Consider the following 19,316-nt stretch of genomic DNA (forward strand, 5'->3'; position numbering starts at 1 on the left):
TGTACGTAGAACAATGACTTACGCTTTGATGCGTACAAGGTTGAGCAACTACTCTTGCTCATGGCTCACATGCACCCTAATAAAACTGCACCTATTATTTGAAAAACATGACACTTACACCCCTCAAGGAGTGTAGCTGTAATTTTATAAAATACAGAGGAAGTTTCTGTAATTTAAACTAACCTTAGGGGATGTAAATGTAAATTACCCTAATTTTAAAGTAGTCATCAAAAATATATATTGGGTGACAACAATTTTGTTCTTGTCATAATATAATTATCAGCGACAAGAATTATGTACAAATTGATCACTATATATATAATTAGTGACAACAGAAATATAGTGATAAAGAATGATTATTATCACTATGTTATCATTATATATGTCTTATTAATTATTGTTAATGATAATTTAATTAATAATATTTTGTTACTAAGTCTTAATAAATACAATTTTTAACAACTATTAAAATATTAAAATTTATTATTATGATAAAATAAAAATTCTTGTTTGATCTGCATTTGGTCGGAATAATAATTGTTTTGTACTTAGGTTGTTGATGTGGGAGGGATTCCGTGACTTCTTGGCATTTTTTCTACTTCCAGGGAGAAATGATTGGTTAACATAGTGAGCCAAAATAAAACATTACAAAACATTACGTGATTGGTTGTCTCACTTTATATGAATATTAATTTATATTAGTTATTTTAATTATTTATAATTATTAATATATTAATTGAATGAAATATTATTTAAATATCCAGATAAGTTACTAATAAAACGGAGTATAAGATCAAGAATGGAAAAGGCGTGATTATTTAATTACTGTTGCTTTTGATATTGGTATTACCACAATTATCATGAAATTATTTTGTCTGTCGACAACTTTAAAGTAAGTATTTACGTGTGGAACTGATATAAATATTTATTTATGAGTTATATGATAATTTTTTTTATAATTTTTGTCAAAATATTGAAATTATCTTATTTATTAAACATGGAAAGATTTTTCCTGAAATTTCCACCTATACATTATTTAAGAAGACCTCCGTGGGCTGGGGCACTGCTTTAACCAAATTATTACCGACTTGTCTGTATGTACTCAGTCCGTTTATTTAGATTCATGGACATAAAGTTAATGATTTCCAACTTGTAATAACAAACAAATCCTCTGGATTTTTTATTAGATCAATTTTTAAGTTTAAATTGGTACACTCAAATTTTGAATTTTACTTTATTAAACATTGATGAACTTCAAATTATTTGGATATGGGGTGGTTTGAAATCTTTTTTCGCATTCTTTTTTAAAATTTAAATCCAAATATGAGTAGAATGTATTTAGTTAATGACAGCGTTGGAGCAAGGAATTCGAATAAAACAAAGTTATCACATACAAATGAGATTAATAGTATTTTACCTCCTCGTGATGTCAAAAAATTCCATTAAAAGAAAGGCTGACATAACCCTTGGACTTTACAATGTTGCATAGTTTTTTTTGGGCAAATTACAATGAGTTTTTTAAGAAAAAATTATAATTACAAATATATTATCATTTATTTAAAAACTTACAAATACACTTCTAAAATTATAAACATCCTAACAAATATTCCTTTATAACAGTCAATTGTAGGAGGTATTTGTAAGAATTTTAGGTGGGTATTTATAATATTTCGAACAATAAAAAAGTATTTATAATTATAATAAATTTGAAGGAGGGTCGTTATCATTTATTATTTTTTTTAAAAGAGGTATTTCCTCTATTAAGTATTTGCATAGAGAAACCTATTGCATTTAATTCTCTACAAATGTTTTTTGCCCCTGATTGGAATTCTCTACAAATGTTAGAAAATGAAAGTTGCCGACTAACTAAATTCATTGCGTAAAGGGAAGCCTAAAATCCCCGTGGCGTCACCACTCCATAATATATATATATATATAATAATTGTTGTGTCAAATTATTTTTAATATTTCGCACTTGAAAATATATTATGTAAAAGCTAAATATAAAAAATCAATATAATACATTTAACAAAACAGGAAAGAAAAAAGAAAAGAAAGAAAATTAATTTATCAGTTAATATAAAATTTAAAAAATTGAATAAGTTAGTTATATTATGAATTGAAGGGTATTTTTTATTTTACAAAAAATTAATACAGCGATGTTATTAATCACCGTTTGTGAGTGTGAAGAGTTTTTTTTTCTTTTTATATTCTAAACTAAAAAAAAGAGCGGAAGAAAGAAGTGAGATCCAATTCCAATGGGAATGATGAAGGGAAAAAAGTAATGTCGGTGAGAGTAACGAAGAACATCTCCCGCCATTTTTCCCACTGCATCTTTGTCTGAGTTTTAAGTTACATCCTATTTGGCTTTTGTCCAAAGCAAATACTCTGTGTCAGTGTCTGAATGGACTATTATATCATTTCTAGAAAGGTTTCTTTATTTACTGATCATACCTCGTTTGGTTTTATTTTCAGAAAATACTTTTATTTATTTTTGCATTAAAAATTGTGAATTATAAATTTTTAAATGTAGGTTTATAGACGTGAGAAAAGAGAAGTTGTTTGTATTTGATTTGTTATATTGGTATTCTGTAGATATTGGTATAGCTCAAAGACAATAGGTAATGATAATGTTTAGAAGGGTGGTTTGAGAAATGTGTTTTCAGTAGGTCTAAACTGTAAATTTCTAATAAAAATAGATTGGACTAAACAAATAAGCTTCCAAATTATTGAAATAATGTAAAACTGAAAATTGAGTTTTGAATGGATGGGTTTGAAGTCGTGAATCTAACTTTTAGGAATAAATCATTCGGATTTAACGTTAAATTTGAAATGTATTTTATTAAATAATGATGAATTTTATTAGCACTAAGCATATACTAACAGATACTTGAGAGAGTGGTCCATAGGAGTTTATTTGGGCTCTTGCTCTTTCTTTACTTTTATACCACAACTAAAATGTGGGCTATTATATATATAATTCCAAGTTGAAAAAGAATATATTCTTTCTGAAAAAACAAACATACTGCTATAATTAGTGAATGTTGGCAAACTCCCAAACCTGAAACATCTATATAAAAAAGTTGATGATGAACTGACAACATTAATTAAACCTCCTTCATTAACAGTTGTAGTAATATATCAATATCAAATATTCATTATAACTACAAAGGGAGTAGAGCAACAACTTTGTATTAAAATCGTGGCGTGTGATCATACATTTTCATGATTGGAGGAAACAGGCACAGCATACCTCGACGAAAACCCGCGAAAGAAAGCATCCTGGTCCTCATCTTCCCATTCATGCCCTTCATCAAAGTTCTGGGCGTAGCTCAGCGGGCTGTACCTGAAAGCGCCAAACTGCTGAGCCCTTGTCTTCGACTTGGAAAATGAGAAGCAGCTGCTGCTGTTCTTGGCTTTTCTACTCTTCCTTGACAACATCAGAATGAAGCGGCCCCAGCACGACGACATCTCCTCGTCCGGGGATGAGTATTTCTGCGCCATGGATTTAGCGTTGATCATGAGAATATGATTGTAATAGCCAAGTTTGAGATTGTGGTACAGATAAAAAGGCAGCATCGTATGATATATCATGAGGGTTTTTTGTTGGGATAATTATTTCATTTTATGTGTCTATTAATTGTTTCAGTGCTTTCACTTTTGTTGTTTCTCAGACTTTTGTCGTGAGCATCGGGAATTCTAAATTTTATATATTGAAATAAAAATATCCATCTTTGCTTGAAAATGAAAACAGGATTGGATTGATATTTTGTTGCAAATACTGTTTTGGACAAATACTTGTTGCTAAAAGTTCATTGTAACCAAAAACAAACATGGTTGTCCGTAGCTGTTAACGTGGCCTATGTTATCATATTTCCTCACCAAAAGTGATTATATTACAATAAAAATTATTGTCCCAAAATATATTTCTTTTCATAGATAAATTAATTTATCGTTTTTTGACAAATATCTAAATGTTAAGATATTATTTTTTGATGACATAAATTGTTGCAAAATACAAGATTTTAGGCAACGAAACATTTTGTGCTGCATATTATGAGATTTTTTACACAACAAAAATTTGCATTCCTAAAAGTACTCTTTTTTGCCCAACAGAATTGTTTGGTCTTAGAGATATCTTCAGAATATAAATTACGAAAAAATTAAAAGCAAATAGGCTCTAATTAGGCAAACAACGACTCAAATAAATAAATTTATCTAAACTAGCTATTGTGACACGTCGTTTTTGTGTGCATATAATAAATAATTTTTCACGCTTTTAAATATATCTTAAACAAGAGTAAATTATATAAATCAATAAACTATATTAAAAAAACAAAGAAAAAGAAAAGAAAACGAATTTATCAATTAATGTAAAATTTTAAAAGTTTAATAAGTTAATTATCTTAATAGTTGAAGGGTTTTTTTTGTTTTACAAAATAATTGGTGCGGCAGCATTATTAACCGTCATTTATGAGTGTGGCTGGTCGATGGTATCATTATCCATTATTTATGAATATGGACCATCTTTTTTTTTTATATTACTATGGATAAAAAGTTGCATGAAACATGTTTATGCACTTATCTATTACCGACTTAATGTAAATAAAATACTTGTCCGCAACATGCAGATAGATTCCTATGTCTAGTTCTTCATTTATTTTACGTCATCTTCCTTAAATATACAATTAAAATAAAACATTTAAAATATTAAACAGACGTTAAGCAATTGATTAAGAATCTTTTAAAAATAAAAATGATTAAGAATCTTTTCACTTTAACGTAAGAATCAGTGAATAAATGGTGAAGGCAGAATATTTTATTCACACTAAAAAAATTATGTATTTTTACTATAGTTAATTACTATGATTAAAAAGATCATGAAGAATACAAATTAATTACGGCTCCGCAATAATAACTCGTTGATGTTTTTGAATGAGTTCAAAACATTAGTCAAAGTTAAAACATCGCTATGGTACACTTTTAAAATTTTGCGTTAATGTTATTTGATTGTGGTTAATAATATTAATTTAACATGATTATTAAGTTATAACAATTTATAATATAAAAAAATAATAATTTTTCTTCTTTTTTTGGGTAGTGGTAGCAAATTCAAGTTTGATGATCAACGTAATAATTCGTAATTTAAGAAGTAGATATTCTGAAGCTCTCGTCGGCCCAGCCTAGATTTTTTGAAAATGTGATTCTCTCAAGTATATTACAGATTCTTTTTTTTTAAAAAAAAAAATAAAAAAAAATAGTAGCCCAATTCTATTACTTTTGAAATTATGAAAATGAAATTTGACATTAACGTACGTCTTTAGGTGGTGTCGTATTGATTGGTTTTTGAACGTTTGCTCTGCGCGACAAATTAATAAGAATCGCTGTTTCGTAGGACACTTTGAGATGTAAGAACGTGTACACGTTAAGGGCCGACCTAATGACTAAGAAAATATCCTAATGTCATAGCTTCCTGAAATTTACTATTCAACAAAATTTATCTTTCTGTAGTATTGGGAATGAGCAAATTATCTTTATATGAAAATTAAATAGCAATTACCCTTCTGTAATATTGGGAGGTAAATTGCTTCGTTTTTTATAACATAAGGGGTAAATTGCTATATTTGAAAAGCACATGAGAATAAATTGCTTATTTATTTTTTAGAAAAGAATTGTTTGTCTATTTTTCATAACAGGTAGGTAAATTATAATTTAGCTGAAATTTGAGACCAAAAAAAATAAAATTTGAAAACTCAATGAAGACACTGTAAAATTAGCAGCGGAAACGGTGATAAATGCCATGAAATATGAGCACAGATTGAATTGAAGAGAAGAAGAAGGAAATTTCTTTCAAGAATTATGCTGGCTTACAGCTCTGTATTTCGCATATCTCAAGAAGGAAGAAGATTACAAATATATAGAAGAGAAAATAACTAACAGACAACTAACTGCTATTCTAACTTATAAAAGCGTAAATGCGAGAATGAGGAAACAACAACTTTAGCAGCTCAGCTAACAAAGTTGTCAATGACTAATGAAAACGCGTTGCTGCCGAAAACGTTTATTCTTCTCTGTATTAGAAGCACTCCCAGGTAGTCTTCGAGCTGATTCTTCTGCAGTAGAACTTCATACATGGAGCAGGGTCTTCCATGCAATTTTACACACCCTCCTCAAGTGGGACTTGGTAAGATGTTAACAAGGCCCAACTTGGACACAATGTAACTGAACCTAGGTCCCGGTAACTTGGACACAATGTAACTGAACCTAGGTCCCGGTAAAGCTTTTGTAAACAAGTCTGCAGGCTGCAATTTAGAAGCAATATGCACAGGAGATATAAAGCCTTCCTTGTATTTGTCTCTTATTAAGTGACAGTCAATTTCTATATGTTTTGTCCTCTCGTGGAAAACCGGATTAGCTGTAATGTAGAGGGCAGCTTGATTGTCACAATGAAGTGGAACAGGAGTAGGTGGATGTATCTGAAGATTTCGAAGCAAGTTAAAAATCCAAGTCAATTCACACGTTGTGTTGGCCATACTTCTATATTCTGCTTCTGCAGACGATCTAGAGACTGTAGCTTGTTTCTTTGTTTTCCAGGAGATCAAGGCCTTTCCAATGAAAATGCAATATCCTGTGAGTGATCTTCTTGTGTCTTGACAACTTGCCCAATCAGCATCACAAAAGGCTTGCAGCTCATAATCATCATCTGCATTAAACAAAAGACCTCTGTTAGCAGTGCCCTTTAGATATCTAACTAAGTATAATGCAGCATCCCAATGTGATTTGTTTGGATGCTGCATATATTGACTTAGTTGTTGAGTCCCATGGCATATGTCGGGTCTTGTGAAGCCCAAATACAGCAGCCTTCCCAATAATCTTCTGTAAGCTTCAAGATTTTGCATTTGTTCTTCTTCACTGTTGCTCAATTTTATTCCTGCTGGTAGAGGGGTGCTTGTAGCCTTTGCTTGAGTCATTTCCACATCAGATATGATGTCATTTGTATATTTGGTTTGGGAGAGCACAATTCCATCCTTTGACCTGCATATTTCTAATCCGAGAAAGAATCTGGCTTCCCCCATATCTTTTATAGTAAACATGTTATGCAGATATCTTTTTATATCTGTTATAGTATCCTTATAAGGTCCTGAGAGTAGGACATCATCAACATAAACTAAGAGACAAAACAACCCACTGTTAGTATGTTTAGTAAATAAACAATGATCAAATTGTGATTGAATGAAGCCATAATTCTGTAATTGAAAGGTAAACTCTTGATTTCATTGTCTAGAGGCTTGCTTTAGCCCATACAAAGATCTTTTAAGTTTGCAGACATGGTCCTTAGGGACTGAGTATCCTTCAGGAGGAATCATGTAGATTTCTTCATCTAAATATCCATGCAAAAAGGCATTATTGATGTCTAATTGATGCAAGTGCCAGTTATGCTTAGCAGCTATAGCAAGTAAGATTCTGATAGTCACAGCTTTAGCAACAGGAGAGAAACTTTTTAAGTAATCTACACCTTCTATTTGGTTGTAACCTTTTGCAACTAATCTAGCCTTATATCTATCTATTTTCCCATCTTGTTTTAATTTAAGTTTGTAAATCCATTTGCATCCTATAGCCTTCTTGTCCTTAGGCAGTTTAATAATATCCCAGGTTTTGTTTTCTTCAAGAGCTTTTATTTCATTTTCCATGGCAACTTTCCATTCTTTCTTTTGAACAGCCTCTTTGAAGCTTTTAGGTTCTACAGGATTTTCAGCAGATGCATGAAGACACTTATGTATGTGAGAAGATTGTATAATGCAAGGCATATCAAAATCAGATTCTGCATGAGAACAAATATAATCTTGGAACCTAACAGGTTGGGAAATCTGTCTAGTTGATCTTCTAAGAACTGTGCTATTATCCTGATTTTCATGGTCTGTAATATCATTCTCTATTTCAGTCTCAGGTTCATCAAGGACCTCTGTATCATGGAAATCATCTTCAGGTGAAATATTGGGTAGGGAGCAGGTTACAGGATCATTAAGTTTGTTAGAAAAAGGGAATACATTTTCATAAAAAACAACATCTCTAGAAATAATCATACATTCTTTGTTCAAATCATATACTTTATAGCCTTTTGTATTAGGAGCATATCCTAAGAAAATGCATTTAGTGGCTCTAACATCAAATTTGGATTTATGAGCGACATTATTAGTGGCAAAACACATGCATCCAAAAACCTTAAGAGAAGAGTAATCCACAGGTTTATCAAAGAGAATTTCATAGGGAGTTTTCCAGTTTAGCAAAGGAGTAGGTGTTCTATTTATTAAGTAAGTAGAGGTTAAGATAGCTTCGGCTCAAAACATTTTTGGTAGGTTGGCATGAAACATAAGGCATCTAGCTACTTGCAAGAGGTGTTTATGTTTTCTTTCTACAATCCCATTTTGTTGAGGGGTGTAGGTACATGTTGTTGGTGTAGGTACATGTTGTTTGATGAATGATTCCTTCATTTCTAAAGAAGTTTTGACAATTTTCCCCCATGAGTTCAGACCCATTATCACTCCTAACCTTTTTTATTCTACAATTAAACTGTGTGATAATCATTTTATGAAAAGTTTTTAATAGATCTAAGGCCTGAGATTTTTGATTTAAGAGATATGTCCAAGTACATCTAGAATAGTCATCAACTATGGTGAGCACATAGGAACATTTAGAGATAGTATACTCATTGTAAGGACCCCATAAATCAATATGAACAAGTTAAAAAACATGCTTAGAAACAGAGGTGCTAGCAGGAAATGGCAATCTTTGTTGTTTAGCTTGTGGGCAAATTTCACATGTAAAGTCATGATCTTTATTATGTTTTGGCAATCTAATATGAGAAAGTACATTATGGGACAGATGTCCTAATCTTTGATGCCATATTTCAGTAGATACATGTGAGGCATGAAGTCCAATCTCATTACATTTGTGCAAAGCCTGTTCTATGGTTCTCTTGTCAAACGACTGAGGATTCAAAATATAAAGTTTCCCTACTAAACAGGCCACTGCAATGACTTTTTTAGTCTTGTGGTCCTGCACAACACAACAAGTTTCAAGAAATTTAATTTTAATGGGAAAAGCTTTACAAAGCTTGCTAACAGAAAGCAAGTTAAATTCTAAATCAGGAACGTATAAAGTATCTTTCAAAGTGATCTTGTTGTTAAGTTTTATGTCTCCGATTTTCTTGACAAGATGTTCAGTCCCATCTGCTAAGTGAACATACACATTGGTTAAGTTGGTTCTCTCATTGACAAACATATGTTCATTGTTGCACATATGGGATGTGGATCCACTATCAATAATCCAAGTATTAAAGCTTTTGTTATTAAAAGTGTCTGGACCAACAGTTTTACCTGAAAAGTTGTATCTGTCTTCATCACATTTTGTCTGTGTTTGTGGTTTCAGCTCTCCAAGAAACTTGTTAAATTCCATCCTCAACATTTCAGAAATTGCTTTGCCATCTACAGTACCTGTTTGGTTGGTTTTCAGATCAATAGCTGCAGCTGCTTTGTTTGCAGTGGCTGTGTTTTCTTTCTTCTGTTCAATAAGTGTCTTGTACCATTCGGGGTACCCATATATTTCAAAACAGACCTCCTTAAGATGGCCTGACTTTCCACAATGTTTGCAAACCCGCAGCTTCTTGTCAGGAAGGTTTCTTTTCTTCTGAAAATTTCTTTGAAAGTCAGGTCTCTTGGATGCTTGCAGTGCCATGTTTCGAGAAGTATTTGTTTCTTCATTTTGTCTCTCCACCCTGAGAATCATCGCATAAGCCTTGCTAACTCCAGGTACGGGATCCATCATCAGTATTTGATTTCTTTCATGATCATAGCAGCTATCTAATCCCATCAAGAATTGAATTGTCTGATCATGGCTTTTAATATCTGCATTTTCTTTTGCCGCTCCACAGGTACACTTTGGAGTATATGTTATGGATGATATCTCATCCCATAACTTCTTCAAATTTGAAAAATAATCAGAAACAGATAGTGACCCCTGTGTAAGTGCTCCTAGTTCCTTTTTCAGTCTGTATTCCATCGGCCCGTTACTCTGTCCGAATCTACTTTTGAGTTCGATCCAGAGTTCTCTTGATGTATTTGTGTACATAAAGCTTTCCACGATGTTTCTTGAAATTGAGTTTAGAATCCAAGAAGTTACCATCGAGTCTGTTGTTTCCCATTCCTCCATTTCTTTGGAGTTTTCTTCTGGTTTCTTTGAGTCTTCACTGATGAAGTTTAGCTTCCTCTTGGACTTTAATCCCAGTTTTACTGCACGACTCCAAGAAAGGAAATTTTTCCCATCTAGGAGAGTAGTAACCAGGCTTGTGCCTGGATTGTCGTTAGGCTGCAACTTGAGAGCCTTTGTATCATCTTCCATGGCGGACAGACAAGAAAAGATTTCAAGAATTGGCGGTTTTGATATTTCTTGATTTTCAAAATGAAAGAAAGGAATCAGAGACCATCAATGATGGCTCTGATACCATGTAAAATTAGCAGCGAAAACAGTGATAAATGCCATGAAATATGAGCACAGATTGAATTGAAGAGAAGAATAAGGAAATTTCTTTCAAGAATTATGCTAGCTTACAGCTCTGTATTTCGCATATCTCAAGAAGGAAGAAGATTACAAATATATAGAAGAGAAAATAACTAACAGACAACTAACTGCTATTCTAACTTATAAAAGCGTAAATGCGAGAATGAAGAAACAGCAACTTTAGCAGCTCAGCTAACAAAGTTGTCAATGACTAATCAAAACGTGTTGCTGCCGAAAACGTTTATTCTTCTCTGTATTAGAAGCACTCCCAGGTAGTCTTCGAGCTGATTCTTCTGCAGTAGAACTTCAGACATGGAGCAGGGTCTTCCATGCAATTTTACCGACACGCAATATAAATGGATCTTATATAATTTTTTGTTAAGATATTAATATTAAATTAATTTATTTTTAAGAATAGGATAATTTAACAGTATTCTTGATTCTCATTCTCTAGCTTGGATGATTTATGACTATTTATAATCTTTTCTCTTTATTACATCTAAGAAGGGGGTAATGAGAGTTGGATTTGAACACAAGACTTTGGTGATGCGAGTAATATATCATTCATATACAAGGCAAAGATAACATATGAACTCCAAGTCCCAATATAGGAAAATATGAGGCAAACATAGCATTTGGACTCGAAGCATCAAGAGAGGGAGATACGTAGCATTTGGGCACGAAGCCTTAAAAACTGATCAAACATAATAAGTGCGATAACAATCCACAATACCATACTTATTATATATAATATGTATATATGAATGCATACACCTCTTCATATTCATTTTAATACACATTATGTTATCCACCCTTTTGTATCCCCCATTATAATTTGTAATTATAATGATTTATGGTGTATTTTGTAACCACATTTTTGGTGGTCTATAAATACCACCATGTATTTCATTTGTAAAGAATTTTTTAGAGAGAAAAATAAAGTGATTTTGGAGAAATACATATACACTTTACTTTATATTCTATTAGGAGTGATAGGCCAATAAACTTAGAATTTCTCTAAGTTTATAACACGTTATCAGCACGACGTTACGTTACGATCGTTCAAGCTTAATGGCCAATCTCACAAAATTGAATTTCGTTGCTCTTGATGTTTCTGGAAAAAACTACCTATCATGGGTTCTTGATGCCGAACTACATTTGGCAAGTAGCAAATTGGGAGAAACAATAAAAGAAAATACTATTACTTCTGAGCAAGACTGTGCTAAAGCAATGATTTTGCTTCGTCATCATTTTCATGAGAGCCTGAAGTCTCAATATTTAACAGTCAAAAGTCCTTTTCAACTCTGGAAGAGTCTAAAGGATAGATTTGACCATCAAAAGACTGTAATCTTACCACGTGCAAGATATGAGTGGATACAATTGCGACTGCAAGATTTCAAAACGATTGTTGAATATAATTCTGAAATGTTTCGAATTGTATCAAAGTTGAGGTTATGTGGAGAAGATGTGACGGATGAACAAATGTTGGAAAAAACATTTTCTACTTTTCATGCATCCAACCTTGTACTCCAGCAACAGTACAGGCAACGTGGGTTCAAAACCTATTCAGAGTTGATTTCATGCACGCTTGTTGGAGAGAAAATAATCAGCTTTTGTTGAATAACCATCACACCCGACCCACTGGTTCCAAGCCACTTCCTGAAATTTCAGCGGCATTGCCTGAAGCAAATGCTACTTCTTCACGAAAGGGGCGTGGTCGTTACCATGGCTCACCACGGGGCCATTCTTATGGTCGTGGTCATGGCGGTCGCGGCCGTGGTCGTGGTCGCGGTAATGGTCGTGGTAATACATGGATTAATCCCATTATTCAGAAGCACAATGGGAACAAGGCAAAGAATCAACAAGAGAAAACTACAAATGAAGATCTTTGCTATAGATGTGGGATGTCTGGGCATTGGTCCCGTACCTGTCGTACGGCACAACATCTGGTCAAATTATACCAGGTTTCTGTAAAAGCGAAGGGTAAAGAAGTTGAGACTAATTTTGTTGAGGCTGGAATCTCAGACAATACCCACATAGATGCTTCAGATTTTTTCCAGTCTATTGAAAATGAAGATAAAATCTCCCTGAGCTGCCCCTACAGTTTGGTGACATTACTGAGGATTTTGACATGCTTGTTGATTAGATTTATCTCATATGTTATTAGTATGTTTCTATTATTCAGTTACGTTTACTTTCATTGATAGGGTATTTCTTTTAATCTTGTAATGTTTTTATATTTTATGAATGAAGTGTTTCTTTTACTTATATATATCTATCTCATGTATATAGAATGGATCAAGCCATTACAAATCTCAATGACAATGACCATTGTCTTGTTGATAGTGCAACTACGCATACAATTTTGAGAAACAAGAAATTTTTCTCAAGTTTGTTAATACTACGCATACAATTTTGAGAAACAAGAAATTTTTCTCAAGTTTGTTAATGACAAGAACAAATGTGAGTACCATTTCAGGAGTTAGCAATCTTATTGAAGGCTCCGGAAGAGCTACAATCTTGTTACCTAAAGGAACAAGATTACATATCAATGATGCCTTATATTCTAGTAAATCATAAAGGAACTTATTAAGTTTCAAGGACATTCGACAAAATGGTTTTCATATTGAAACCATGAATGAAAATGGTATCGAATATCTGTACCTTACAACATATAAAACTGGCCAGAAGCAAGTTTTAGAAAGAATGAGAACATATACTTCTGGTTTATATGGCACATTGATAAGCTTGTTGAAACACATAGTATCACTAACCCGAAGTTAGTTGATCAAAGTATTTTTACTTTGTGGCATGATAGACTTGGCCACGCAGGTAAAACAATGATGTATAGGATCATTGAAAATTCACATGGACACCCACTAAAGGACCTTAAGTTCCTTGTTAAAAGTAATTTCATATGTTCGGCTTGTTCTCTTGGAAAATTAATTACAAAGCCATCTATGACAAAAGTGAATGTAGAATCTCCTATGTTTCTTGAACGAATTCAAGGAGACATATGCGGGCCAATAACACCGTCATGTGGGCCATTTAAATACTTTATGGTGTTGATTGACGCATCAACACGTTGGTCACATGTAAACTTGTTGTCAACATGAAATGTTACTTTTGCAAGACTGTTAGCCCAAATTATTAAATTGAGAGCTCATTTTTCTGATTATCCTATTAAAAGGATAAGGCTAGATAATGCGGGAGAATTTACTTCTAAATCCTCAATGATTATTGTCAATCAATTGGAATAGTTTAACACATAGTATCACTAACCCGAAGTTAGTTGATCAAAGTATTTTTACTTTGTGGCATGATAGACTTGGCCACCCAGGTAAAACAATGATGTATAGGATCATTGAAAATTCACATGGACACCCACTAAAGGACCTGAAGTTCCTTGTTATAAGTGATTTTATATGTTCGGCTTGTTCTCTTGGAAAATTAATTACAAAGCCATCTATGAGAAAAGTGAATGTAGAATCTCCTATGTTTCTTGAACGAATTCAAGGAGACATATGCGGGCCAATAACACCGTCATGTGGGCCATTTAAATACTTTATGGTGTTGATTGACGCATCAACACGTTGGTCACATGTAAACTTGTTGTCAACATGAAATGTTACTTTTGCAAGACTGTTAGCCCAAATTATTAAATTGAGAGCTCATTTTTCTGATTATCCTATTAAAAGGATAAGGCTAGATAATGCGGGAGAATTTACTTCTAAATCCTCAATGATTATTGTCAATCAATTGGAATAGTTTTAGAGCATCCAGTTGCTCACGTACATACTCAAAATGGCCTAGCAGAGTCGTTAATTAAGCGATTACAATTAATAGCTAGACCCTTATTGATGAGGTCAAAATTGCCTTCATCGACATGGGGGCATGCAATATTGCATGCAGTTCGTCTTAGACCTACCGCTTACCATAAATTTTCTCCATTACAATTGGTCTCCGAAAGAGAACCAAATATATCTCATTTAAAGGTGTTTGGTTGTGCGGTGTATGTCCCGATACCCCCTCCTCAACGAACTAAAATGGGGCCACAACAGAGACTAGGAATTTATGTTGGTTTTGAGTCTCCCTCAATTATTAAGTATCTTGAACCAATGGTCAGTGATCAATTCACTGCTAGGTACTTGGATTGTCAATTTAATGAGACAGTATTCCCAGCATTAGGGGGAGTAGATAAGGAGATTAAAAGGAAAGATATTGCATGGAATGCAACATATATGTCTTTTATGAATCCACGGACAAATGATAGTGAACTTGAAGTTCAACGGATCATACATTTATAAAGTGTTGCAAATAGGCTACCAGAAGCATTGATAGATACCAAAAAGGTCACAAAATCACATATTCCGGCTGAAAATATTCCAGCTCGTTTAGAAGTCCCTGAAGCGATTCTAAATAAATCAAACGCATTTGAGTCACAAATACACCGGAAGCGTGGTAGACCACTTGGCTCTAAAGATGCAAATCCTCGAAAGAGAAAGAAACATATCGTCTCAGTTAATCACGATGCTAATGTGACCACTAGTGTCTCTAAGGATACAATCCCTGAAACGGTTTTATCTAAAGACTCTAAAAGTAATGAGCAAGATCTCGAGGACAGTTACGAGATGTCTATTAATTATGCTCATAACAGTTTAGGTTGGTATCGTAAAGAAATTGAAATGAACGATATTTTTGCTTATTCTGTAGCCGTCCAAATCATGGATGAAGATGAAAATGATCCTCAAACTATGGAGGAATGTAGACATCGAAATAATTGAAAAAGTTGGAAAAATGCCATACAAGATGAGCTAGACTCGCTAAATAAGCGAGAAGTATTTGGACCTATAACTCCAACACCAACAGGTTTCAAACCTGTTGGCTATAAGTGGGTGTTTATACGCAAGAGAAATGAACGAAATGAAGTTGTAATGTACAAAGCTAGACTTGTGGCCCAAGGCTTTACTCAAAAGCCCGGAATTGATTTTACTGAAACATATTCACCTGTAGTGGATGCTACCACACTTAGATTTTTAATCAGTTTATCAGTAATTGAACAACTGCAAATGCAACTCATGGATGTGGTAACTGCATATCTGTATGGGTCATTGGATACAGATATCTATATGAGAATCCCTGAGGGATTAAAATTGCCTGAAGCATTACAATCAAAGTCTCGTCATATGTGCTCCATCAAATTAAAAAGGTCATTGTACGGACTTAAACAATCAGGACGTATGTGGTACAATCGTCTTAGTGAGTACTTAATAAAGAAAGGATTTTGCCATAATCAAATAAGTCCATGTTTATTCATAAAAATGATAGAGTAGGGATTTGTAATCATAGCTGTGTATGTTGATGATTTGAATATTATTGGATCTCCTAAAGAGATTCGACAAGCAACTAATTACTTAAAAAGTGAGTTTGAGATGAAAGATTTAGGCACTACAAAGTATTGTCTCGGCCTGTAGTTCGAACATACTAAGGGTGGAATTTTCATTCATCAATCGAACTATATAGAAAAAGTCCTTAAGCGTTTTCATATGGACAAAGCTCATCCATTGAGTACACCTATGGTAGTTCGATCGCTTGATGTTAATAAAGATCCTTTCCGTCCTCCAGCACATAACGATGAGATTTTAGGTCCAGAAGTACCATATCTCAGTGTAATTGGTGCATTGATGTATCTTGCTAATAATACCCGACCAGATATAGCATTTTCAGTTAATGTACTAGCAAGATATAGTTCAACACCAACAAAGAGACACTGGAATGGTGTTAAACACGTTCTACGTTATTTACGTGGAACAAGTGACATGGGACTATATTTTGAAAGGCATGATGATGCCAAAACAACCAAATTAGTTGATTATTCAGATGTGGGGTATTTATTTGATCCACATAAAGCTATATCTCAATCTGGATATGTATTCATGTATGGTGGAATTGCTATTTCATGGTGTTCAACCAAACAGACTTTGGTAGCCACCTCATCAAATCATGCAGAATTAATTGCATTATATGAGGCTGGGCGTGAATGTGTATGGCTTAGATCACTAATACATTATGTGCATTAATCATGTGGACTGGAATCAATCGAGAAAAGTCCCACAGTAATATATGAAGACAATGCGGCGTGCATCGCCCAAATCAAGGATGGTTATATTAAAGGCGACAGAACCAAGCACATATTACCAAAATTTTTCTCCACTCATGAGCTTCAAGTGGAAGGCAAAGTTGATGTTCAACAAATTTCATCAAGTCAGAATTTAGCAGATTTGTTTACGAAGGCATTACCAACAAAGGTGTTCAAACAACTCGTACGTAATATTGGCATGCGACACCTGAAAGATATCTGCTTCAATTGAGGGGGAGATTATACAATTGTACTCTTTTCCTTAGCCTTGGTTTTTATCCCATTGGGTTTTTCCAGGCAAGGTTTTTAACAAGGCAGGATGTATATGATAAAAAGGTATGCATTCAAGGGGGAGTATTATATATAATATGTATATATGAATGCATACACCTCTTCATATTCATTTTAATACCCATTATGTTATACACCCTTTTGTATCCCCCATTATAATTTGTAATTATAATGATTTATGGTGTATTTTGTAACCACATTTTTGGTGGTAATACCACCATTTGTAACCACATTTTTGGTGGTCTATAAATACCACCATGTATTTCATTTGTAAAGAATTTTTTAGAGAGAAAAATAAAGTGATTTTGGAGAAATACATATACACTTTACTTTATATTCTATTAGGAGTGATAGGCCAATAAACTTAAAATTTCTCTAAGTTTATAACAATACTAAATTTCTCGGGTCAAACAAGAATATTTATTGAATTAGATCATTTGGATCGAAAAATTTAAAAAATTAAAAAATTTTATATTCGAAATAACAAATACATTGAACTTGTTTGGATAAGAATATCAAATTCCTGAAATCTTATTTTAAACTATGTTTTGTAACACGATGATGAATTTTATTCGTCTAATATAAAGTCATTTGAAATCCTTTCTCCAAATTTATTTCTTCCAAAAATAGCTTTAAATTTTTTTTTCTTTCATATTTGAAATATAGTAATAGTGATAGAAATTTGAAACAATAAAATAAATAAATAATAATGTAGATAGTAGAGTATGCAGGCAGGGAGAATATCTGAAAATCTGTGGATAACATAAGCTGCCCAACCACCACCAGTGGATAAAATCATCTAACCAGATCTTCCAACCCTGATAATACCTGCATCATTCTCCCTCTTCAAATTCAACCATCCCATCCTGCCCTGCCCAATTTTCTGCAAAACCCTCATATTTTTCCACCTCCTTCATGGCTACAATCACCAATTTCTTACTCAAACAACCCCCATTTCTCGCCCCAATCACCAAAATCACCCCTCTTTACCCTCAATTTTCTTCCAATCTCCTCCCGCTATCATCTAAACCCAAGCAGAATTTCCTCAATTTGGACACAAACCGCCCGATTTTCGTACCAAAAGCCACCGCCGCTTCCGACGTTGAGAAGGTGAAGAAAAAAGAAAGAGTGCAAAGAGTTCACAGCACACAAGAATTCGACGAAGCACTCCGGGCGGCCAAAAACCGCCTCGTGGTGGTCGAGTTCGCCGCCAGCGACAGCGAGGACAGCAGCAAAATCTACCCCTTCATGGTAGATCTCAGCCGCAACTGCAGCGACGTCGACTTCTTACTCGTCATGGGCGATGAATCGGAGGAAACTCGCAAACTCTGCGCCCGCGAGAAAATCGAGCAGGTCCCTCACTTCACCTTCTACAAGGGCATGGAGAAGATCCACGAGGAGGAAGCCATCGGCCCCGATCAGCTCGTCGGCGACGTTTTGTACTACGGCGACAGCCACTCCGCGGTGGTACAGGTGCACTGTAGAGAAGACGTGGAGAAGCTGATCGAAGACCACAAAGCTGATCACAAATTGATCGTTTTGGACGTGGGGCTGAAACACTGCGGGCCGTGCGTGAAGGTTTACCCGACGGTGATTAAGCTGTCGCGGTCCATGGAGGATACGGTGGTTTTCGCCCGGATGAACGGGGACGAAAATGATAGCTGCATGGAGTTCTTGCGGGATATGAATGTGATAGAAGTGCCGACGTTTTTGTTCATCCGAGACGGGGAGATCCGCGGACGGTATGTCGGGTCGGGTAAAGGGGAGCTTATTGGGGAGATACTGAGATACCAAGGTGTTCGGGTCACTTATTGAACGGATATAAATAGAAATTGCGAAACTATGGATCACTACTCGACGCATTTGTATAACAAATTATTATTGTAGAATTAAGTTTTGATGGTCGGAGATTAATTCTGAGTGGCACCTTCGTTCATTCAACTTTGACATACCTGTGAATTGTTATGTTTGATTGTACCTTCACATTCTAAACACATTTTAATTAAATAACTTGAAAATATAATTAGGGTATCAGGCCAACGTGGATATTAGTATTTCAACAATCAAATCAATTAAGAAATCATAGTTTAGGGGTTAGATATAAAGTGATAAATAAATAATATCAATGACTTGGGATATTTATAATAATTGCCTTATTCTACGTACACAATCATGATTCATCGTATGACACCACGTGTCCAATAATCCACCGTTGCTATAATAACTTGGGTTGGGCCTTTCAAGCCCATAAAGTTGGTTTATGGCTTTTAAAGTAGTTTGGGCCACATTACAGTGTCCTAATAGCTTACCGTTTTAGTTAAATAATCCA

At 34.1% G+C, this 19,316-nt stretch overlaps 3 protein-coding genes across 3 annotated transcripts; 2 read left to right on the plus strand and 1 right to left on the minus strand.

Moving 5' to 3' along the window:
* LOC110012290 (uncharacterized mitochondrial protein AtMg00810-like) lies at positions 6,171-7,076 on the minus strand. Its single transcript, XM_020695251.1, has one exon. The coding sequence runs from the start codon at positions 7,074-7,076 to the stop codon at positions 6,171-6,173; it is 906 nt and encodes a 301-aa protein (XP_020550910.1).
* Positions 12,138-12,778, plus strand: LOC105165999. Its single transcript, XM_011085172.1, has 2 exons — positions 12,138-12,660; positions 12,765-12,778. Exons 1-2 carry the CDS (start codon positions 12,138-12,140, stop codon positions 12,776-12,778), a joined length of 537 nt encoding a protein of 178 aa, XP_011083474.1.
* Positions 17,749-18,936, plus strand: LOC105165958 (thioredoxin-like protein CDSP32, chloroplastic). Its single transcript, XM_011085119.2, has one exon. The coding sequence runs from the start codon at positions 17,903-17,905 to the stop codon at positions 18,800-18,802; it is 900 nt and encodes a 299-aa protein (XP_011083421.1). The 5' UTR covers positions 17,749-17,902; the 3' UTR covers positions 18,803-18,936.

This window comes from Sesamum indicum, linkage group LG7 (genome assembly GCF_000512975.1).
Source record: "Sesamum indicum cultivar Zhongzhi No. 13 linkage group LG7, S_indicum_v1.0, whole genome shotgun sequence".
In the NCBI taxonomy this organism is placed as follows: Eukaryota; Viridiplantae; Streptophyta; class Magnoliopsida; order Lamiales; family Pedaliaceae; genus Sesamum; species Sesamum indicum.

What these genes read in the sequence shown, in the direction of transcription:
- LOC110012290 (XM_020695251.1), bottom strand. Translation starts at nt 7,076, where the DNA reads ATGGGGGAAGCCAGATTCTTTCTCGGATTAGAAATATGCAGGTCAAAG.
- LOC105165999 (XM_011085172.1), top strand. Translation starts at nt 12,138, where the DNA reads ATGCACGCTTGTTGGAGAGAAAATAATCAGCTTTTGTTGAATAACCAT.
- LOC105165958 (XM_011085119.2), top strand. Translation starts at nt 17,903, where the DNA reads ATGGCTACAATCACCAATTTCTTACTCAAACAACCCCCATTTCTCGCC.